Consider the following 25,882-nt stretch of genomic DNA (forward strand, 5'->3'; position numbering starts at 1 on the left):
ATAAACAGCGCCGTGCAATTGACGTGGCAGTACATGTGAAGACAGGATGGTGTTCAAATTAACACCGATATGTACTGTGAGACACTCCGAAGACTACGCAGGTCCATTAAGAACAAAAGACTGGGGCTATTCACTGAGGGTGTGGTTCTGCTCCTTGATAACCCGTGTCCACACGTCTCCAGGGTCACATACGCGGAACTGGTTAAGTTCAAGTGGACGCAGCTCGACCATCCGCCCTAAAGTCCGGATATGTCGCCCTGCAATTTTCATGTGTTTGGTCCCCTGAAAAAATTTCTGAAAGGGAATGCACTCCATCTCGGAAGGCGAACTCGACGTTGTGAAGGATTGGTCTCGTCACGGCCACAGGAATTCTGGGAAAAAGGAATCGATCGGCTCGTTAATCAATGGGATCGTTGTGCTCAGGCCTATGGTATATACCTAGAATAAAGTCTACATTTATACCCACAGTGTCGTTTCGTACTTTTTCATTTGAACACCCTTTGTATGTTTAATGGTCCAAGGAACTTAAAATTTTACTGACTTAACTGAGAAATCATCGAATTAATATATAAATCTTCACACACGGAGATTTTTAATGGAATCGAAATGTAGTATACAAATTGTGCTCTCATTACTTGAATAATCTTTGATTAACTTTCCAGACTGATATACTGTCTGTAAACAGCAAAATGTAAAAATCATTCACGCTTTATAATCCAGATCATACACCTACAGCTACCAAATATGACACGTAGTTGTTTCTTGAATAATAGACGCTCATTAAAAAAATATTTTTTTTTCAAATTTTCAATTCAAAATCAAGCGAAATTTTAAAGCTTTTCCTTAAAAACTTTGGAGCATATTAAAGCACAATTTTTTTTCATACAACTTTAAAACGTTAATTTTTTAATTATACAAATTTTATTGCAAAACTTTTTTCCTTACTTTTAATAAACTTAAAATTAAAGAAAAATTGTATGGAATTAAAACAAATTTTTCAGAATTTATTGTGAAATGAAGGATGCAGCAGATTTTTAGCATTCTTTCGCCATTGAAATCCTCAGTAGTCTGCTTAAATGAGAAGTCGGCTTTCACTTTTTATAAACTTTAATTAAAACTAGCGGGAGTCGTTTCCTCAAAACTTTCTCGTACATTCTCTAATAATGGTGCTATTCTGGAAAATGCCTTGCATGGCAGTGGCGTATAATAGTTACAAAATATTAACCCTTAGTGTGAATTTAGCAGTTTTAATGAATCTATCGTATCATCCTTGGTGAGCGATTTTCTGGCGATTAATGCCTTACGTGCGGTTAAAAGTATATGAAAATCGAATTTGAGTTTTAAATGTATTCTTCCTAACCGACTGGAACAAAAAATTTGACATAAAACTACACTTGATGTCAAAAAATCTCGAACCACTGCGTTTCGGAGTTATCACATATATAGGCTTCTGTCAGCACAAATTGACAGGCGATTAATCAATCTCTTGTAAGATGTTAAATGTGTTTATTAAATTTTACCTATCTAGATCTCTTCGTTTTTCAGTCATCCTGTTAATTTATATTCAAAAAGACAGACTTCCTCGGAACGGATTTTGTTCAAAATTTGATAGAAATCTACAACTGTAATGTAAAAACCATATGCCAAATTTCATTCATCTAGCTCAATGGGAGAGGGTGGATCAGTTATCTAGTTCATAGACAAACATTTTCCAAAAATGTGGTTTTAGAACTCAAGAAGGTCTTAAACCAGGAGATTCCTCAAAATTTCGAGTTCGAATTTTTTGATAATTTCAATACTTTCTCTATGCTTTGTATAAGAGAAATTAAAAAAAATGTGGAAATTTACATTTCAAAAATATTTCATTTTCAAAATTTGCTAGCGTAATTTTATTCCAAATTTAATAGAAGTATGTCCCATCAAGTATTATTTTAATATGATTTTAAGAATTCGTAAATTTGACTTAAAAACAAAGGTGAAATCGTATGAAAATGGTAACGACAAAATAAATAATGCTTTTTAAGTTACAGTAGTCTTACAGCTTTAATATGATGTTGTTTAATGTTATCATTATTCGTTTAGTGAGATTACTAAATCACTTATAGTCATCAATTCCGAAGCAGAGAATTGACCAATCAACTTATAACCAGCATTAACGATTTACTCTCCTTGAATTTCTTGCTCCACTTTAAAAGAAGAATTTGGGAGTCATTTTTTCCATGGGATGGGGTTCATATTTTTCTGACAGTAGCAGAGTGGTCTTGATTGGTTTAAGCTACCTTGCGGGCCGCGGTGGCCTGGTGGTAAGGTCTCGGCCTCGGAGGGTTTCAGGTTCGAGACCCGATTCCACCGAAGAACCGTCGTGTAAGGGGGTCTGTTGCATGTTAAATCCGTCATGACCAAACGTGTGGAGAGGGGGGTGCTAGCTCAGGTGTCGTCCTCGTCATCTGACCGCGGTTCAAAATGACGAGGTCCGTCCCAAAATAGCCCTAGTGTTGCTTCAAACGGGACGTTAATATAACTTAAGCTACCTTGCCAGATTTAATTTAAAATCTGCTGAACCAGTGTTACTGCCGAATAGATTATGAAAGCAAATTGGATAAACAATAACTAATTTGAAAGTTATAGACAAAATTTAAATTCTTAACAAGCGTGAATAATTACCTAAAAATGAATTATTGCAATGCCTTATAGCACAGTTAAAAATTTCTTCTATGCAAAATTTTAAAAAAGTTGTGAGCTTTTTGTAAGCAAGACGTTGTTGAATTCAAAGGGGATGAAAGTGGTTAAGAAACCTTCCAATGAATATCGAAATGAGTCAAGCGTTTGATATTTTGTAATGCTGCATGAAGCAACATTCAACAAATTTTAAAATATAATGCAAGTACAAACAATATATAAGTGAACTGTTAAAGAATAACTTTATCGTTGATAAGAAACAATTAAAGAATTCTTTTTTTAATTGTTATTTTTGAAAAAAAATCGATAGCCCAGAAGTAAATGTTTTTTCTTTTCCCTTGATGATAAAAATACCTTTGATTTTTTAAAAAATCCAATTCAGTTACTATTCATAATCACTTAATTTTATCAGTATTCATAAGTCCTGAGGTGTTTACATCGTGGCATCTATTGTATAGCACTATCAAGGTATGTTGCTTCGAACTATAGGTTCAAATACGTTTACTTTTCTTTTATAACACACTTCAGTATAAAACGACAAGCAAATTTGATCAAGTGCATATAAAACACATTATATCCGCTTAGTTAAATTCTACATATATTGTTTAGAATCCGACTTTTCAGAATTTATTCAACTTAAATATAAGACAATCTGAATTTCAAAGTTTCATTTTCAGTTGTTAACAGCTGAAAATATTTATTACATCTTTATATCCTCAATAACTTAATTTCAGAAAGTCAAAGGATATTGAAGAATTAATTTATTTTCACTAAAATTCAATTTATTATTAAGACACTAAAAAAAGAATCGCTTTTATAGATGGTCCAGATAGTTGAAAACTAAATCGAAAAGAAGATTGAATTGATATAAACCATATGCATATCAACTATGTGGCCCAATTAATAATGGCAAAAAATTTAAAAAAATCACTATTGCTTGTCTCAATATAAAATAAAATGCTTCTTTTTTCGTAATTTCTCACACACAAATAAAAAATATAATTTGTAAAGCTAATTATTAACAAAGCCAATCTGTTTGCTTGAGTTTTCCGTAAAGTCTATTACAGCCTACCATTCATATGAATCATCTACTCTTTATCATGAATTTCAACAACTAACACATAAATATTATTCATCTGATTTTAAAAACTGTTTTGAAAACTGATTTTGTATCAGTCTAAAACCGAGCATTCAAACACACAACTATTAACAATCATAACAGCTTGAGAGCCAATCACATATAATTCCCACAGGAAAAAAGTAGCAGTAATGGTGTTGATTACAATCATATACAAAATAAAAATTTATTAGTAATAATATACATTACTATTTATGGGTGGGAATTTATATATTTTGTAAAAATGGTAGATAGAATCGGCGTTATAGCTCCATTAGCATTTCAGCTTGAAAGTTAATACTTCATAAAGGACTGAGAAAAAATAGTATTTGTTCAACTACTATTATTCTTTTTAGTTTTTATAACATATTCTATTGAAGTGATTTCAGTACAGAAGAAATTATTTAGAAGTGATTTCAGTGGTGTCTATTTAATTTCCATTTCTTTCACAATTATTTGTGAATATCTTGACTGCAATGAACCAGCAAATATTAGTTTTTATTCATCAGATTATAATAATTATTATTTTGCTTTTCAAAATAAAATAATTTGCCAATAATACAATCATGAATAAAAGAAAAAAATAATGAAAATGTTCATTGATCCATTTAGTCATTAGTAATTACAATTATACAATAATTTTAAATTATAAAATAGTAATTACATAATAATTTTTTAAAAACTAAATCTATTTAGAATTGGTTATATGACTGTTATAGCATTCATACCATTTAGTATCACAAAGGAAATGAATGTGTAAGAAAATCCTGAGTAGATATGATATAGCTAGTCCACATTTCGATTACAATTTTGATTTAGACTTCAGAATCCCAAGCAAGATTGATAATGCAAGTAAAAAGTTAAGAAATACTACATCCAAAATTCGTTATCTTATCACAAATATATAAGGATTGAGATGTGTTAAAATAAATGAAAAGGTGTCATACTTATATACAAGGTGAACTCACTTTAGATTTTGAAAATAAAACGTTTAAGCTATGAATGAGTATACAGTATTAACGTATTTCTTTAAATTTATTTTTCTGAATTTCATCAAAAATAAGTCCATATATACATATGTAATGTCTGTACAGAATGGTTCCCAGCCTATCAGCTGCATTGGGCTGAAACCTCACGAAGATGAAAATCTGGGTCATCAAATAGTAATTTCTTCTTTGGTGGTAGAGGGGCAGTATTAGCTGTGACAACCGTTAAGGATATTTGCAAATGCACAATAAATAAATAATATAAAGCTTTTAAAGCTTTCTATTATAATTTATTTTAAAGTATACTGATAGCATTTTCATTATTTTCATGAATATATATATATATATATATATATATATATATATATATATATATATATATATATATATATAAGTAACCAATCTTAAGTAAGAAAAAGTTTGAAAACGAAACTAAAATGAAAACGAAAGAAAACAGTTTCGAAATCGCAACTAAAATTTATAACCTATTTAAACTAAAACCAAAAAAAGAACTTCATAGTATTTAGAGAGAGCAATTGCAGCTACTTCTAAAACACAGATGAATTGATACAAAAGTATTAGAATCAAGTTAATAGGAAAAACAAAAAATCAAATAAAAATTAAACCAAAAAAATTATAAAAAATATATAAAAAAATCCGGATTGAAGACTTTTTCAAGGGTCACCCTCAGGCAGGGATTCAAAGAAAGGGATTTTTTCTGTGAGGAAATACAGACATTGTCATTTTCGGGTCACGAGGAATCATTATTAGACAATGTCTGTATTTCCTCACAGAAAAAATCCCTTTCTTTGAATCCCTGCCTGAGGGTGACCCTTAAAAAAGTCTTCAGGCCGGATTTTTTTATATATTTTTTTGGTTTAATTTTTATTTGATTTTTTGTTTTTCCTATTAACTTGATTCTAATACTTTTGTATATATATATATATATATATTTAAAACAAATATATTTTATATTTAAACAAATTAAAAGATTCTTTAAAAAATGATAAGTGAATTCACTCTAAACAGTTAACATGCCATAACAATTATATAAATCATAAAAATATAATTAGAAAAACACACACACACACAAATGAGAAAAATGAAAAGGATATTTGTGAAGAAGTTTAAAGAAACCAGTCCCCAGACTCATTGGAATTCCTAATATGATGCTTTCACTAACACCTGTAATAGAATCTTCTTGGCCATAATATGCAGCATCAAAGAGATGATCAGCTGTTTTTTCAAACTGCAATTGAAGAATAGAATAGATAAAAATAATATCAAGCAATTTATTGAATACGGAAAAAAAAAGATTATGAAATATCATATATGAATAAAACAACTTTTTGAAGTAATAATATTAAAAGATGCAAATTAAAAATGAACATCAATCTATGCTTTACAACTTAAATGTTATTTAAGAGCAAAGAATAAAATTTATTAACGAGAAGACAATTAAGACATTACATATAGAGATTTGGGTTAAAGATGATTGGGGTTGGTTTATATAGATTTGGGGTTGGATTAAAATAACATTTTATTATTCTGAAGCCATACAAGAATTATTTCAGCAGATTTCATAATTTTGAATTGCAATCTCACAAAAATTATCCCCCCCCCCACTACCTGGCTTCTCTGAACTTCTACATAAAATCAATTAAAGAATATTTGACTCCAAAAGATTCCACATGTACCAGGCTGTATACGTCGCAGATTTTTGAGTGGAACTGTATGTATGTCAACCCGCAACCTTCAATCTCAAATACAAGATTGCCAATAGAGGACTGTGACATGTTATATGTAAATTATTCATATTTGCATATTCAAAAATAGAAAAGTTAGATTATACAACTCGTTACATATGAAGACAAGATGTATAAATGTGCAGTATAATATATTTCTTAAGCTGCAGAAAATATAACAAAGAAATGGATATTAGGGAAAATAAGTTTTATGACTATTTCGGTGCCATGCAAGTAAATATATATATAAGAAGAAGATTAAATAAGAAGATTGATATAAGAAGAAGATTAAATAAGAAGATTTTCATAATTCAAAATTAGCCACAAACAAGTACTTAATTTAACATTTTTAAGTGGACTACTATTTACTTACTGAGGCAAGCATAAGAGCACTTTCTTTCATTTTGGCCAAACCATATCTTGTAATGCCATGTACTTCCCCCTATAAATAATCATCAGAGGAAGAAAAGTTATCAGTAAAGTGAAATTTTTAAATAAAAGATAGCTTTTAATTGCACAGTACAACAAATATATTATAAATCAAAACAAATCCCATTTCAAGGTATAATTATAAAGTATTTAATATATAATTCAATAGTATTTATATAATAAAACACAACTTATATCAAGTTTATTAATATAAGTAAGTTAGAAATTAAGAATTATCAGCAATTTACATATCATTCTATAAACTACTAGTTTTATATTAAATTAATTAATTATAGGCACTTTATGATGAATAACTGTTTCAAAGGTATTTCAATGTAAAGGTCAATCAAAAGAGAGATGATGATGATGAGAAAGATTTTTAAGATGAAGTCTTAGCTCACAAAATAATAAATAATTAAGAGCATATATAGTTTAATACTGATAAGTAAATATAAAGGAGTTTTTTTTTTTTTTTTACCTTGAAAGTCATCAGATCAGCTAAAAGCATTAAATGCCTTCTATCTATTTCAATGGAATGATGTTTCATAGTTGTCTGTGTCTCACTTATAATGATAGTTCTGTTTAAATAAATAAAAATATATATTAAAATATTTAAATAATCGAAAAGAATTTTGAAAACTACTCATTAAAAATTTTAAAATGAAATGTATAATGACAATAAAAAGGAAAAATATCAACACTCCCTAAATTTATTACAAAATTAGCAAAGCAAATCAAGCTAATATATATAAAAATATGGTTCCAAGTAAAACGCCTGTTTGTTTGGAATTATTTTAATAAAGTTTTTAACATGATGCACCTAATTACATGCATCAAGAAGCATCAAACTGATTCAGTATATATCAACACAAGTAATATAAGCATGTGTAAATATACCTTTTATTAAATACATGTACTTCATGACTGAATAATGTGTGCATTTTTCTATTTAAAAGAATTTTTTAAAAATCAATTAGGCATAAGTTATTATAAATATTGATGTATAATTACGCCTACACAACATTTACATAAAACACTTTTTACAAATCAAATAACTCAATGGATTGCACCTACTTACATATATTTTATTTCTATATGTAAATAATAATAATAAAAATATACTATTACACAAAACTTCATGATGAAATATGAGAATAATTGCTTTTTGTTTTCCAGAATTTTAAACTTTCAGAATAAAAATTTATATGAGAGAAACCAGAGTACTACACCGAAAATCTGCATAAAGTTGTGCAAATAACAATAATAATAATAAAAAAAATTAACAAGCTAAAGGGGGGGGGGAGAAATGTAATGCTAATTCCTGTCAGAAAGATAGAAAAATTCTTAATGGAAATTTACTTTACACTCAGATCAATCACTTGAAATGATGTGGTTTGTAGGTACTAATCATTTTCTTTCTTTCATGGTAAACTTTTTGCTAAACCAACATGAATTCAAATCAGTTAGAATCCATGCCTTTTAATCATAATACCCTTTCCTGAAGTTAGTTCTTAAATACTTAAAATTAATAAATTATTTAAAACATGTGGAAGTAAGATGGGTAAGTTTAGAGCTTTGGGCACAAGGTGCAAAGGATGAAAAATTGTGCCAAACCTATGATGAATTCCTTATTTTTTTTTGGTGGAATAAATGTTTTTGCCTATAAAAACTACACTATTCAAAAGATGAGATAAATTTTTAAAAGCATAAAAGATGATGAAAATATAGAATAAAATCTTATTAGAAAACGGTACATCATTAAAAATTTAAAATATCATGAATAAAATTTATAATTGCAAGAAAATTCAATAAGTTATAGTGGGGATTTTCTGCCACCTTGTTTAAAACAAATCCACAAAAAAAATTTTTACTTACTGATAATTAAAAAAGCAGCATATATTAAAATATGAAAAGACAATTAATTACTCATATCTGGGCTCGTTCTCTCAATAGCTAATATTTATGCAAGTACCACATATGACTAACTGTCAGACAATTTAGCTTAATATCTGCTCCTCTAGTAAATAAAACAGGCCAAAAGATTAAAAAGAAGGCGATGAAGTATGCAGAAATGCAATATTATAACAAACTTTTTAAAACTTACTTAGCAGCTTCAATTCCTAAGTATTTTTCAACTTCCATTGTATTATTTGAAGTAGTTGACATTCCTTTGACTCCTATAACAATAATGTGTTTATTAATGAATTATTAAAAAAAATTTCATAACAAAGTAAACTTTCAAAATTCAATTCAAACTTGCAAAACAAGGAAGAAAAAATAAAAACAAATACAAACAAGTAAAATGAACTTTATAATCATCATTAAAGAAATGACAATCAAACAGCAATATTTTCTACCTCTTGTGGCCATGACAGCACCCAGTCCATTTCCTTCAATTTGCAATTCATATTTATCATTTTCCAAATGTATCAAGGCTCTGGACACAGTTGGAATACCCTAAAAACATATATACAATTTTGACACAGTAATAAATAATAAATAGGAATTTAAAAAAATACTGCATTAAGAGTGCAGTAAAAATGATATATTTATAATTTAATTAATTCTAAGATGAATTTTTTTTTTTGCTACCACATTAATTTTGAAGTGCAAAAGAAGAATTTAATATACCTGTATTACAACTAACTGTAATTTTTCTTTCAGTTGCTGCAATACAGCATAACATGTTCCTTTAGAACTCTGGAAAGGCTTTACAATAATTACACTTTCTGAAAATATTTCTACATTGTTAGGTTTTATTCCCTTTATTTCAGCAATATTTGAAGTGCATATTGAATAACGGATGGTATCAGCATTTACTTCCAACTGAAAGAAATAAAAACAAATGATCTATAACAAATAAAAAATATGAAATGTTTGCAAAATATAAATTAATATTGTAAAAGGATCTGATTAGCCATTTGAGTGCGATGAAGCAATTATAGCACATCAATTTTGTTGTGCCAAAAATGCGTAGATGTGTATCATACTGCTGTTTATTATACTTTTTGCATTAATTGTGGGCAGTTGTATATTCATATCAATTGCAGCTTTCATTAATATCATTCAAGTCTGATTTCTAATAAGAGTGCAATTTATTCTGAGCATTACTGATGATGCTATACAAAAGGAATGGCCTTGTAACCAAAGATACCACAGGAAGACTATCATTAAATAGAAAGTTTTCTTTAGAAAAATTGCCAGGCGACACTTGCGATTCTATGAGGTATGCAGTAAAAAAAAAAAAAAAAAATGGAAATGAAATTACACAATCCAATTTTATTTGTGCTGTATGTAAAAAAAAAAAAAAAAAAAAAAAAAATCATGGTATTTATGTAGCAAAACATTTATAGTAAATGAGAATATAAAATATTTTTGTTGATAAAAATTACTTTTTATATAATAATTAGTATTAATCATAACCATTTCTATTATTTTCCAAGGAAAAAAAAATAATTCATTTTACACTGCACTTTAAGCATATAAACAGGAAAATTCTTTAGCATTCTAATGGCTACATTTAATTACTTGACATAAGTATGAAAATGAAAACGATTATACTGTGAAATCCTACATTACTTAACTGATTTCAGCCCCCCCCCCTTCTCCAAATGCATAATTTAGCTTGATGTTTTTTAACACTCAAATTATTTTTGGATAATCAGCCTGAAAATCAATCTTCAGAGACATTGTTAAACATTTGTAACATGGTTTCCCTGCACAGTAAATCGCTTAGTAATGATGGAAGATTAATAGATATTTTTAAAAGATGCCAGATCAAAGACCCCAGATTTTGAAGACAAACTTTGGCAATAAAAATGAAGGTTCCGAAAAATAAATTATGATGATAGCTCTTATTAAGAACTGAGATCTGAAGATCCTTTTAAATATTTAATAATTCTATATTCAGTTGAGAGATTATAAATGGCATTTTGCTCATGCAAAAAAAAAAAAAAAAAAAAAAATCCACTCTTTCTTTAGGTGTTGATTGCAGAGTTCACTCTCTGATAGCATTTGGACCACTGTTATTTAATAGGGATGTGCCATTTCCGAATGTGTTGCTGGTTTTTCAAGTTCTATCTTTGTGTATGCTTTGGTTGTATTTTGATTTCATTATTTATTTAATTTTTTCCTTCTGGAATAAAATGTTATTATTTGTTATCAGGCTTTTTGGACTATCTTGTATAATATCAAACTAGACAACTTTTCATAATAATACTTCTTTAAATTTTCCTATTCTATACAATTTTTTATGAAAGAAAAATGTTTAATGCAGGATAAATATTATAACAGTACAGATTTCCATGTCCAGTACCTTTACATTATATAAAAAAGAATGATAATGAAATGCAATATACTGCTTTTACAGTCCCATCTTTAATGTCATTTAAAACTCTTTTTATTGACCTGTTCAGATTAACTTTAAATGATAATTGCAATTTATATTTACTCCTGCTTTACAATACTATTTCCTTGGATTCTAATAAAACAGACTTATATCACACTTTTATCAATTCTTTCTCAATTATTAATTTTCTTTATAAATGCCAATAAATTCATCCACAAGAATGATTAAAAATGCTAATTTAAGGCAATTCATTTGTATGCTTTTTTTTTTAAAGACTTTTTTTTATAAGTCACCATATTCTGCAACAGTTACTCTTTAAAAGATGTACATAATAGTAAAAATTAAAAAAATCAACAGAGTCTTTTATGATTTTTTTCGTTTTATTACTTTTCCTAAAAAAATACAGCTAATTTAGAAGTTAGATAAAAATGCAATCAAATATTTCAGCTGTTAAACTAAATTAAGTCCAGGAAAGCAAATGAACAGCTTGACTGATACTAGATGCCAAACATTTATGACAACAAATATTTTTATTTAAGCAATAATAGAACACAACTAAATTAAATAAAAACACTGAATTATATTAAAATTTTCCATCTAAAAAATCATCTAGTATATTTCACAATGATTCAATGAAATAAAAATATTTACTTAAAACATTTCATCCATTGCAGTGATTTTAATACAGATCAATATGTAGTAATAAATGACAAAAAAAAAAAAAAAATCCATTAAAATTGAAATGAAGTAAAATATAATCAACAACATTACAACAGCAACAAAAAAATACCTGTAGCAAACGGATTCTTTCAAGGTTTAATTTAACTAAGATAAAGCAGTTGTCTGGCAGGAAAACTTCTTCAAAATAGTCAGTGACCTAGTAAAAAAAGAATTCTGCATTAATAAAATATAAATATAATTGCTGTGATGCTTATTCTCAATATAAGACTTAGTTAAGAAATTTAAAAAGAGAAATGGTCATATGAAGTTTTAGATATAAATAGCAGAATATCTTACATATATATTATTTATTGTTGAAATAATTGAAGAAATGTAACTATATTTCAATCATTTACTTAATTTATTGACATGTTTTACTTTGTGCCTCACAAGTTCTGCTATATTTTTTCAACATACGTTATTTTAAAGTGTGCATGAACCTTTGTATTCTACTCCTAAGCAATGTGTATAACAGAACCATACATATGCCAAAATCAAATCGTAAAATAATAAACAATCTTTAAAAATCTTAAGTAAAAATTTTAATGCTGCCACAACATACATTAATTATTTATTTATATAACAAATAGAAGAAAAAAGAATTAATTATAGGAAAAACTTTATGAAATATTGCTTTTTAGGAGGGTAAATATTCTGAAGATATTCATATATATACAAATCATTAGTCATACATATATATACATTATATGTATATATATATATATATATATATATATATATATATAGCACATACACACACATATTACGGTCAATGTGGCTAATTAGTTAATATGAATAATTATCAGAAAAAGTGATAAACTGATTTTTCATATTGATCAAAAACTATTGACACTAATTAATTAAACACATTAACTATAACATATACAAAAAACATTTTGTAAAATTTAGTAATCAATTTCCAAAACAGTCATATATATATATTGATATTTAATAAAGACTTTTTAAAAATTAAATTGAGAATTTAAAAAAAAAAGAAGCAGTTTTTAAAGAAAAACTGCTAATTTAAAACTGCTGCAAGCATAAAAGCTTTGCAAGCTTAAAGAAAGTAATCAAAGATCATATGTCAAATTTATCTAATTTTTATATTTTAATTAAAACATACATATTAAAAATTATGTTGATGAATGTACTCTTCCTTGCTTAAACTTTATTATAGAAAAAAATAAATTATTCTTTTTTCTAATGATTATTTTTATAATGAACGGCAGGAATTAAATTTGAGAGAAATATATCGTATAGACATCATTACAACAACTATGAACAATATTTCAAAAATCTTCTTCCATACCTCTCCCAGAAGAGTTTTTTCAATCCTTCCTTTAACTTTTCTAGCAAATTCTAAATCATCATTAACATCAAGCAGAGCAGTGACGACTGGAGTGCTTATTACTTTACTCGCATTAATTATTTCACCAATACGAGGTACTCCCTGTGTAATATCTTTAAAAATATTAAGGAGATAAAACATATTTCTCATTTCCTCTCAAAGAAAGAAGTTCCTAATTTCACAAGGAAATATACTTAGTAATTAATAGTGAATTTTCTATCTATGTTTGAAAGACAATAAAAAAGCACTCGGAGAGAATGACATAAATTTTATAAAATAAAGAACATGGATGCAAAATGATCAAAACAAAATATAAATCAAGTTTCGATGTCTAACATCAAGCAAAATGAAGGAAATAATAGTAATCAAAAATTAAAATTATAAAAACAATTGATAAAAAATAGTTGGGCATATTATTAATAAAAGAATAATCCCCCACACTCTCCAAATTTCCTGTTACAAATATAGAAAGGCACTCATTAAAAAGGATACTCATTGAAGCAACTCCAGCAAAATGGAAAGTTTTTAAAGTCATCTGGGTAGCTGGTTCACCAATGCTCTGAGCACAGATGGCCCCTACAGCAGTACCTTTAAGAAAGGATATATATATATATATATATATACAAAAGTATTAGAATCAAGTTAATAGGAAAAACAAAAACCAAATAAAAATTAAACCAAAAAAATTATTAAAAAATATTAAAAAAGAATCCGGCCTGAAGACTTTTTCAAGGGTCACCCTCAGGCAGGGATTCAAATAAAGGGATTTTTTCTGTGAGGACATACAGACATTAAGTCTAACAATGATTCCTCGTGACCCGAAAATCCCCCGAAATTATGCTCAAGAGATATACCATTTTAACAGAAAGGAAATACAAAATAACAAATTAGAAAAAAACCACAAAGTAAAAATACAATAAAAACAATAACAATAAAAACAAAAACAGCATTAAAATTAAAATTAAAAACGAAAAGGCCAAGACATACCATCCAACAGTGAACGAAACTTTAAACAATCGATTGTGATTTCCTGTTTTTGAAAGTTAACGGTAAATTATGTAAACAGAGGTAGGCACCCAGCGCCATCTATTGAGTGATCCAATATGCAAGTAAATTTCTATTTTTATTTAAGCCAAAAGATTAATCCCAAACCATACCTTGTTTAATTAAAAAATTGACATTACAGTAATTTCTAGGAAAATCATTTTTAATTAAATTTTTAAGGAGGATATTTGATGCTTCAATATAAGAATTTTTATTATTGCAAACCCTTTTGATCCTGTTAACTTGTGAGAAAATAAGATTTTTGAAAATTTTAGAGTTTAGATTGGAATGGTAGTTACATAGTTTTGTTATTTTAAAGTTGAAATCATCCCTTTTATCGTATATACTTTTGTTTTTCCTATTAACTTGATTCTAATACTTTTGTATCAATTCATCTGTGTTTTAGAAGTAGCTGCAATTGCGCTCTCTAAATACTATGAAGTTCCTTTTTGGTTTTAGTTTAAATAGGTAATAAATTTTAGTTGCGATTTCGAAACTGTTTTGTTTCGTTTTCAAACTTTTTCTTACTTTAGATTGGTTATATATATATATATATATATATATATATATATATATATATATATATATATATATATATATATATATATAACAATTAAAAATTTCTATAATTAATGCACTTTAATCAATCTATAGATTTTTTTATCACCATCAAAAATACATACCTGGTTCATTCATTGCTTTCATGTATTTGTCTTTGCAGAACTTTAGAAGTTCTATTAATTGTGTTTTTGTGATTCTTTCAAGCTGATATAATACTAGAAACAAATAATACCAAAAATAATTAATTAACAGAAGTTAAATCTTAGCATAATTTTTAAAAAACAAATTCTATTCCTAAGCATAAAATTAGTACTGATGAAAGGGCATTAATCAGATAATTCAACAATTGCTCACAGAAAATAATAACAAAAAAAATTATTTAAAAAAGTTTGTCCTTACAATTAATAAATTTTTTTTCCCTGATCCCTTTGAAGAAAGAAATAGACAATCATTTGACTTAAAGAATTGATTTGAAATATAAATAGTTTTCATTAATAATTTGCACGAGAAAGCTTACCAGGCGGAACATCATCTTTATCTGAAGAAAAGTTAAACTGATGCTGAACTCTTTGCATCCGCATGCAGTGATCTTTGAAAAAATTCCTAAAAAAGAAAAGATGAATATATGTATTAAAATAAAACATTAATACCAAACAAATTCTCTTTAATTCGTAAAATTATTTATTTTTACTTAAGACGGGATCGGTAATTTTCATGGACATCATTAAAATCCTCCTGCAATATTTCATCACTTAAAGATATTAAAGAGTCTGTATCCAAAGGTCTCTCATCTTTGCATGGAAATTTGGCCTAAATAATAAATATATATATATAAATAAATAAAGATGCTACTTAACATAAAAGAACTTAATAATAAAAAGCACTCATTTCAAATAATAAAATATATATAAACTAAAATTCCATAAAAAGAAAATAATAATAATAAAAAAAATACAACAATTAAATTTTTTTTCAAAAATTATTTTTAAATTATTATATCCCCAAACTCAAAGTCACTTAACAATAGCTTTCTTATTTAAGATACCATAATAATTATGTCTTAATGTGTTGTAACACTGTTCAGTGATGCATGTATACACCAATTACACTAATGCTTTTTTAAATTAAAAAATAAATTAATAGTTAATATATTAATTTAATAATTATATTTGTGAACTGAAGTAGATAAGTTTTTCAATCAATTAATTTTAATTAAAAAATTAAGTTGAAAAATAGCTTTACCATTTCTTTTTTCCTGAGTTAAAACATTTAGATTTCTTTTGACACATGATAAATTCTTATTCTGAAAACTTCTAATAAAAATCATAACTGGAAATTATTAGTGAACATTTATAAACTTTTCAATTATTCAGTGAATATAATAATTAAAAATGGTTGGTTAATAAATTAAATAGTAACAAATGTGTTTCTAAAATTACATACTCTGCAAAGTATTCTTTATAATAATACAAATATATAATATAATTTTAAATTAATGTGACTTATAGAAATGTTGTGATAAATAAGTTAATAATATTTATAATTAAATATAAAATTATATAATTTAGATCACATTTGTGTTTATTCCCTTTAATATCATATACTCCATATTTTTTAAACTGTATTATTTATTGTTAGCTGTATTTGATTTCTCATTTGTCAGACATGAGCATATTCATCCTTGTCTTTTTGCTTTTCAAAATCTAGGATTCTGGTTGTGATTTTATTCTTAATGAAAATCAATTATTTTTACAATTAATTTACTAATATTTTTGAAAAATTGATTTGATATAACTCAAATTTTTTATAAAAAAGTTAAATACATTTAAAAGATAAGCTTAACATTTTAAGTTTTAAAGTATAAAAACAACAACAACAACAAAAAAAAATACCGTAATGTGATACATGGCTCTTTCAAATATGACAGGGTCATCTGGTGGGTCATCATTTTTCTTCATACAATATTCAGTATTTTTCTTCTTCCCTGAACTTTCAAATTTATTAACACCTTCCATGTTTACAGGATCCAGACCATCACCACCATAAACAAACTGAACTACTTCTCCAATAGAGTTACGAACACTTAAGTCATAATGCAGGCACAAGTCTTCCAAAGACTGAAAAAAATGAGGGAGAGTGAGAAAAAAAAAAAAAAAAAATGCTGTAAATAAGCTGATTGTCAATGAGAGGAAAAAAATTAGTAACAAATTTTAATATTTTACAGAATACCACTTTCTTTCATAATAAAAAAATAAAAATCACCTGTTTTCAAACTTAACACAAATTGCTTTGAATGAAATAATTTTAAATGATGGAATCATACATGGATTACCAGCAATTATATAAACAAATTATGTTTCAAGCAATGCAATAACATGTAAACAATATAAGAATATTAGAGTAAAAACATACAATTAATAAAAGCAATTGAAAACATTTGATGAATTAATTATCCATATAAGCTCCTTAAAAATGCCATTATTTCACTTACTTTAATCAAACGGCGCTGCATGTAACCAGTTTCAGCAGTTTTCACAGCTGTATCTACCAAACCTGAATAAATAAAAAATTTTGGTCAAAGAAATGTTAATTACAATTTTGATATTATATATGTATATTTTGAATAAGAGAGAATACTACCTTCCCTTCCAGCCATAGTATGAAATATGAATTCAGTTGGAGTAAGACCAGAAAAGAAACTGTTCTGTACAAATCCTTTGGCTTCAGGAGTTTTACCTACAAAGGGTTAATATTAGGAAAATTTTAATTTTTGCCCAATATACTGATAATAATAATAATAAAAAAAAAACTGTATAGAATTTAAATAAGAAATTTTTTTATGCATTTGCATAAAGGAGAGAATTCAATATTTTAAGATAATCTTATGAGGCTATTTATTTAAACATGTAATAAATGTGAATATTTAAATCAACATAAGAATAAGGAAATGTTTGAATGAGGAGTTTCTAAACTTTTATTTTTGTAAACTCATAAATTAGTTTTAAAAAGTATATAAAAATGTGTTAAAATTTAACATTAACTTACTAGCTTTTTCAAAATGTGGCAAAGATCTATGATCGAATCCATCAGGAACTCTTTTACCACTTAATGCCTGTTGTCCTACACATGCAACCATCTGACTGATATTGATGTTTGAACCTTAAGAAGGGAAAAAATAATTATAACAGATAGTATGAATATAACTATATAAACATGCATAAATGTTCACATGAAATATTTCTTTTAACACATCAATTGAAATCTTATATACTTGGTAAATAAAATGCGAGTTCTTCATAAAAAATTTAAATATTTGTCAAATTTATTTAAAAACTCAAAAATGTACAAATTAATGGAAGGGATCATCTTAATTTGTTCATACAATATTGTTTCCCCGCACAGTTAGACTTGCAAGAAGAAACATTTGCAGATATACTTAATGGATGTCAGGTCAATGACCTGTTTTAGGACCATTTCGAGGCAAAAATAAAGCATTAGAAAATACATTATATCTATTAAACGCAGCAGTTTGGGCTCTTTCTAGAAGGTTTCGTGTTTTATTACCGAGGCTATATAAGTGGACATGTACATAGCCGATAAACTTTTTTGTTTCGGAGTGTTATTCGAAAGAAAATTTAGTAATTTGCACCAAATTTTCTGCTAGTGTAGTTTGATTTCTGAAAGCACCGTCTTCGAGTAGATTTTGAAAGTTTTGCTATTTATGTTTCATGGTTGTTTTTGTGTGTGTGTGTGTGTGGTATAAAACACCATTATCCTTTATGAAGCTAGCTGAATTTCTCATCTAAAAATCACAAGACAATTCTCTGAATATATATATATATATAATACAAGTTAAATATACCTTTAGAGCCACATTGAGCCATAATTAAAGGGCTATTAGACTTATGCAGTTCTTTATAACATACTTGCGCAGCACGTTCTCGAATTGCAGACAATTCAGATATGATTTTGTTCTGAAAAGAAACAAATCATTAATATATAATGTTTTGATATTTTAAATCCTAATACATTATGTCTTTTGAAAGGGATTGTAAACAACTGAAAAAAAATATACCTCTAGAGTTTCCTCTTCACTACATCCAGGCAAAGTTTCTAACTCTCCTTTTTCCAAACTTTGGATGTATTCTTCACATTTATTATAACTGTTACAAATAAAACATAAATAAAATTGTAAATACAAAGAAATTGGCCTTTTCTTTCATTTATTGATATTCAGAAACATAAATATCAACAGATATTTATGAGTAGAGAAAAATAAAATATAATATTCAGAAGTTATGAGAAGTTAAGATCAACAAAAACACTTAAAACGAGTTAAAAATAGTTAAGCCATACATGCATTTTAATTAATTAGAAATGATGGATAAAAAAACTAGTATTTGAAGGGGGAAAAAAAGATAGGCAATAAAGAATGCAATTGATAAACATGTTGATACAAAAATACAAAATAGTATGTATCAAAATAAAAGTGTTACGCAATACATAATTACTTCAAAAAATCTAACAAATCCAACTAATAGTTTAACAACATTTTTTTTTTTTTTTTTTGCTCACAGCAAATTTTTTATAACGAAGTAATTTATTTAAATAAATATATTTCATTTAAAGAAATATTTATTTCTTTAACACCTTGCTGTGTAGGTAAAATTTTTCATCAAAATCTGGAATGTCATGTCTTTTTGTAAACCTTTTTCAAATGAGCACAGATCTTCTGTAAAGCTGTTTATTGTTATTTGTTTTATTGATACTTCTGAATCTGAACTTTTATAATAGTTCATGCGAATCTTAATATTGATTTTGAAATGCAACAGCATGGCAAGATTAACCATTTATTCTACTTTATAAATGATTGAATAAGTTTTTGGCAATGTTTTTAGCATATTTTTGAAAAAAAGACTAAAAGATTTTCATTTTATTTTTGGAATCTCAATTTGTACTATATTTTAAAATAAGAAATATATGATGTAAAATATTCTATATTTTAAGATAAGAAATATATAATGAAGGGGGAATTAAGAATATACAAATTTCAGTTTCTGTGGGATGGGATTACATAAATCATAAAATAGTTCTATATTTCATGAAAAAAATTCCAAATGGATTTATACATACAAAAAGAAAAAAGTCACAAGACATAAAATTTTATCCATTAACTGGAATTGATAGCAATTGCTATTTTTTCTTGTTGTTGTTATAAGAAAAAAAATCATTTTAAAATTAATATTTTTCTTAATTTGACAAAATAAATGCATTAATAAAAATAATCTATCTACCCTTGTTCCAGCAATATTTGCTTTTCTTTTAATAAACCATAACCTGGTGTCACATCACCAATACCAATGGAAAATCCCCGATTGGCTGAAAATAAGCAAAGTATTAATTTCATGTTCACTTATTTAAATATATTTATTAATGTGAAAAATACTAAAAAACAAATTTGATAATTAATAAAATAAAATTTCTTCAAAATTATACAAAAAATTTCAGCATTAAAGCTCTTAAAAGGGAAAGTATTAGCACCAAAAAATAAAGGAATCATATAAAAAATGAAATTATATTCACTTTTGTTATAATGAAGCACTTTCATGTAAAATGAATATGGATATTTAAAGCTGTTTCAACACATAAAAATTATTTAATTGATTTGCCATATTAGGAAGTACAAACAGTGGGTAACTATTAATTCAATTCTTGATTGCCCTAAATTTAAAACAACAATATCAATTCTTTTTGCTAAGCCCAGATTTTTTTTTACATGCATTGTTAAATTATATATTAGCTGAAATATATAATTTAATAATGTATATAGTAAGTTTATTTTTTCTTTTCTCTTCAAATACAAATTTTTTCTTTAAATAAGGATTAGCAATTGAATATATAATTAAATTTCACACATCCATTTTCATAATTAAGAAAATCTGACAACATAATAATCCTACATAAACAATCAAATTCTGTAATCAAAAGAAATATTTCCTTTTCAATGAAAGCAAATATATCAAAAATTTTAAAAGCTTTTAAAAAAGTTTTAAATGTTTTTTTAATATAATAATTAGCTAGTTTTTCAATATGCACTTCTAATGAATTATACTTTTAACTTAGAAAATTTAAATATCCCATGATGAACTTGTCAAAGGGAACCAGAGATAGCTTTTATAAAATGCATAATTCTTAATAGAGATAAAAGCTTTATTTGCAAATATTTTAACAAGTACATGTAGCAATATTGTTTAGAATTCCAAAATAAAACATTGAAATTACTCTTACCAAGAAAGTAAGAGGCTAGTCGAGCCAGTCTCAGCATAGCATTAGCAGCATGAATTTTCCCATAATCACGCAACAGTATATAGAAAATGGTAGTCTTCGATCCAGAACCAAGAGTAGCTTTAGTCATAGTTCCAGACAATAATTCACTGTTTCTAATATTCACAACTGCAAGAATTAAAATAGCAAACATAAATAACCATAATTTTACAAGTCATCAATTTCTTGTATATCATCAATACAAGCAATTAATGCAAGATCTTTTTCTTTAATAATAAACTGTTCTCATATATACATACATTGCTTTTTGGAGGAAAATGGAGAACTACATGATAAAAATTACACAATTTTCTTTAAAATTCAAACAGCTGTGTACTGACTAACAAAACTATATCTATCAATAATTAACAAAAACAATCAATTTATTTTGGTTCATTTATATAAACTATAAATCAGAAGAATTCAAACGAAGATTTAGAATGAATGTGCAGTAATTTTATTGTAAGATACCTACAGTTATCATTAGGGCACAATTCTTCTTTCCCAGTATAAGGAGATGCTGCTTTGCCTTTCGGTGCTTTTCTGAGATTTATTAGAATATTACATTCTTTACTGGGGCGCAATAATAAGCTGAATATCTGTTTTCCAGTCCACAACATTTGAGGCTAAAGAACAAATCAGGTTTTCAAATATTGATGTAAAATAAAAAGAAAGGATATTATGCAGATAAATCTTTTAACAGATACTTGTTTAAAGCATAATTATATGTGGATTTTTACAAATAACAATAAAATTTTGATAATATACAGGAAAAAAAGTTTAATTTTAATGAATAACCACCATTCATGCAATTTCATGTTACTTTATACCACTTCAGCATATTAATGCGAGAGAGACAATCATATGTATTTTTTGCTTTACATTATTAATATGCTTAAAATTTTAAGGATAACAATTCTTAAAGTATTAAATAATGATTAAAAAATGTCATTCACTCCAAAAGCTAAAACCAAATGTTTTTCTTAAATCATCAGATAAAAACAATAGCATGTTTAGAATTAAATAAAGAAAACAAATATGAAATATGGCTTAGTCATTACCTATTTAATATAAAGAGCCGATTATCAATTGAATGTTATTAATTGATTTTCAGAACAATTATAAATCTTATTGAACAAAATTTCTTATACTTATTCTTATACTTTCTTAATTTAAAATATGACAGTACTTGTACTTTTTTCAATCAATAATTAACATGGGACTAAAAACCCTTCCATCTTTTTTTTTGTGTACAATCTTGCTTCAAACATATAACAAGAATAATTATCATATAACATTTTGCAAATATAGAAATTCCAACAATTTTATTTAAGTTCCAAGATATAATAATCAAAAAGTAAAATGCTTAGGCTAAGTCTGAAGGCAACTGAGTGCAAATATATGAAAATACTTCTGAAATTCCACTACCTCTTATATGAGAAGAACAGCAGCTATAACAGCATTACTAGACCAGTTCAGTTTTCCACATGATAGATTACATAAAAGTAATTACAAAAATAAGTGTTATTAAACCTAAGATGAATTAGGGTAATAGATTGGATTATTTTAATAGTAATAAGTAGTTGATAGTTATAATTATATTAAATGAGAACAATTATTTTTAACTGGAAATATCTACATTTATACTACCTTCATCAGAGCAGGAGGTGGTAAATTGATTTTCATCAGTAAATCTTCATTTGACAGTATGCTGCAAATTACTTGTTGAGCTTCTTCTCTTGTGAAGAATGTGTCTTTTTGAGTTAATAGAAAGGAACCTATAAAACAACAATAATAATAATAATAAACATTTGTTAATATTTTTAAAAAATAGCCAATTATGCCTCATAGTCTTACATGAAGAATATAATGAACTCCTTTAAATACCATTAAAGTGTTTAATCAAAGTAATACTGTTACTAAAATACTGTATATGATTTAATATACAAACTACTTAAAAAAAGAAAATAACCCAGAAATAACATTTCTTAAGTTTAAAAACAAGCCATTAAAATTTAATATAATAGATTTTAAAAATAAATCTACTTATTTCATACCAAATAAATTGATAAAAATAAAGAAAATTATTAAACATACTTTTTCCTAATAAATAAGATATAAATAATTGAAGAAATGCATGGATTCTTCATATTTTAAAAGATTTTATATACAGACCTGTTATAAAATCTTGAATAGCTGCAACTAATGGATCTCCATTTCGAGGTGTTACTAAATTTGAAGATACCTAAAAAATTTAAACAAATTAATTGATCTTTCAAAGCAATTTAAAATAAACAGTAATAAGATATAGCCATAGCATTTTGTCTCTTGCTATTATTTCTCTGGCATTTAGAAGAAAGTTAAGAAAGCTTTTAGAGAATTTTTTTTTTCTTTGAGTAAAGCTTAGACGAAACCATTATATCATCTTCATTTCTCTTTTAGAATAATACAAATCATGGATGAGGGTATCAGGTAAAACATTTTTAAAATCTGAATTATGAAATACTAAAACTCACCTGAGCAAAGGAAAAAAGTTTGAATGGAAATTAAAACATCTTTAAAACTGCTTTTAGAACTTTTAAAAAAACTTAAAATAGTATACTTAAATTAATCAAATAGAAGACAAAGATGTAAATTGTAAGAAAAAAGAGTAGGGGAAAAAAACAACTTCAGTATAAAAATTATTTATTTAAAAAATCAATAAGAACTTTATTAAAATGTATCATTTCAAAGGCTTGTTACTATTAAGTAACAAGGAATTAATAAAAAGGGTTTACACACATATTTCAATTGTTTAAATAATAAATGAGAAGCCACAGATATGTAGTTCAGCCAATTCCCTGGGTTCTTATTATTTTCAGTATACAATAAAGTTTATGTTTTAATTTTTTTATAGAAAATGTACTGCTAAAAATGCATTAAAAAATTCTATTATACAATTTATAATATGGAACATTTCCACTAATATTAATATTGCTTACAACAGCAATAGAAGTGTATAATTGAAGCTGTCAAAATCTTCCATGATTCACCATCAATTGCTTAATTACTAATATATTTTTTCTTTTGTCAATTTATTGCATTGTTTTTGATTACAACACTTTTAGAAGAACATTTAATGAGCAGAAAAATTGAGACAGAAACATATATTCAGAAATAATTACTCAATGCACACGTGAGAATTAGATTTAAAAAAAGGAACTGAAATCAACGAAAAAGCTATTTCAAAAACTAACCAGATGAGAAGATAATTAATAATGCAAAAGATCAATAATTAAGATGTAGAGGAATTAAACTTTTTTTTTCTGGCAAAGAAATTTGTTATGTTTCAGCAACAGCTTTATTTACTGTATTTTTAATTTTACAGACAATGTATGATTGGATTTAAAAAAATATCCCAGTATACAAATCATATTTCACAGAATCAAACTACAGTGGGTAAAACTATCAACAAAATTACAAATAAAAGACCTTTTTATAAGTTCAAGAAAAAAGATGGTGCATTCATTCATTGAGATCCAGAAAATGAATCAAGATTTAATTTAAAGATCTTTGTTCACAGAATGTTTTCTGCCTCTATTGATTTTCTTTCCAAAAATCAATGAACAAATGAGGGGGAAAGTGTTTTAAGGAGATTAAAACACTAAAAATCTCTTAAGCACATTAATTTTAGTATTTTTTTAAAAATTATGTTAAAAATGTAAAGATAATTATAAACAAAATTAAATTTCTCTTTCTTCTATTATTTTTATTTTTTAAGAAAAATTATCATAAACTAATTGATAAAGCATCATTAAAAATTTAATGTGAAAATGTATAATTTAATTTATAAAACTTATTAACTAAGCATTAAAAATTAATTCTGTAATTTCATGCATTAGGCCATAATAAATCAAAGCCAAAAAAAAAAAAAACCCATCAAAATGACAACACTTTAATTTAAAAACTCAGAATAATGGATAATATATGCCAGTTGTATTTGCATAAGAGTTTGGAAATACATATTTGAAAATTAAAATACATATTTGACAATGCAAAATATAAAGAATAGAATATATTTGGCTTAGCCACAGAAGTAAGTTTACCACTCTTATAAAGAGAATGCTGGACAATAACATATAAAATGCTTTTACAAAGTGATAATCTTTAATTTCATTGATAATAGAAATTCAAAAATTCTTCAGTTACATATGAATACTGAATAAATAACTTACACCCATTAGCTGCAAAGCTTCAGCTCTGGCCTCTTCTGTTTGAGGTAGATGAATATTCATTTCATCGCCATCAAAATCTGCATTGTATGGAGTACATACACACTCATTGAAACGAAAAGTCCTTGTTGGTACAACTCTAGCCTAGAGAGAGAGAAATGGGTATTGTTTTAAAATAAAGAAACCAAAAGTAGAAAGCATAAAGAAAATACAATCTACAGCTATGAATTACCTTATGGGCCATTATACTAAGTTTATGTAAAGAAGGCTGTCTGTTAAATAAAACAATATCTCCATCCAACAGATGGCGTTCAACAATATCACCTATCTATAAATGAAAAAGAAAATTAGCGATTGAAATCACACTAAA

The 25,882-nt window shown here is 26.3% G+C and overlaps 1 protein-coding gene across 1 annotated transcript in view; it reads right to left on the minus strand.

Moving 5' to 3' along the window:
• Positions 1-4,812: 4,812 nt before the first annotated feature.
• The window catches only part of LOC129962590 (DNA-directed RNA polymerase III subunit RPC1-like), a 38,349-nt gene continuing 17,279 nt past the window's right edge, over positions 4,813-25,882 (minus strand). The window contains exons 14-39 of the mRNA XM_056076393.1: positions 25,745-25,840; positions 25,516-25,656; positions 23,477-23,546; positions 22,952-23,079; positions 21,777-21,927; positions 21,266-21,430; positions 20,272-20,356; positions 19,053-19,140; positions 18,840-18,951; positions 18,023-18,136; positions 17,618-17,713; positions 17,469-17,530; positions 16,870-17,094; positions 15,669-15,787; positions 15,495-15,580; positions 15,100-15,192; positions 13,865-13,960; positions 13,334-13,485; positions 12,095-12,181; positions 9,588-9,782; positions 9,314-9,413; positions 9,061-9,133; positions 7,435-7,534; positions 6,901-6,969; positions 5,897-6,031; positions 4,813-4,996 (exon numbers count right to left, since the gene is read on the minus strand). Coding sequence (XP_055932368.1) covers positions 4,907-4,996; positions 5,897-6,031; positions 6,901-6,969; positions 7,435-7,534; positions 9,061-9,133; positions 9,314-9,413; positions 9,588-9,782; positions 12,095-12,181; positions 13,334-13,485; positions 13,865-13,960; positions 15,100-15,192; positions 15,495-15,580; positions 15,669-15,787; positions 16,870-17,094; positions 17,469-17,530; positions 17,618-17,713; positions 18,023-18,136; positions 18,840-18,951; positions 19,053-19,140; positions 20,272-20,356; positions 21,266-21,430; positions 21,777-21,927; positions 22,952-23,079; positions 23,477-23,546; positions 25,516-25,656; positions 25,745-25,840 — 2,928 coding nt within the window. The 3' untranslated portion in view covers positions 4,813-4,906. The remainder of the gene's footprint in view (positions 4,997-5,896; positions 6,032-6,900; positions 6,970-7,434; positions 7,535-9,060; positions 9,134-9,313; positions 9,414-9,587; positions 9,783-12,094; positions 12,182-13,333; positions 13,486-13,864; positions 13,961-15,099; positions 15,193-15,494; positions 15,581-15,668; positions 15,788-16,869; positions 17,095-17,468; positions 17,531-17,617; positions 17,714-18,022; positions 18,137-18,839; positions 18,952-19,052; positions 19,141-20,271; positions 20,357-21,265; positions 21,431-21,776; positions 21,928-22,951; positions 23,080-23,476; positions 23,547-25,515; positions 25,657-25,744; positions 25,841-25,882) is intronic.

The sequence above is a fragment of the Argiope bruennichi genome, chromosome 3 (assembly GCF_947563725.1).
Source record: "Argiope bruennichi chromosome 3, qqArgBrue1.1, whole genome shotgun sequence".
Classification (NCBI taxonomy): Eukaryota; Metazoa; Arthropoda; class Arachnida; order Araneae; family Araneidae; genus Argiope; species Argiope bruennichi.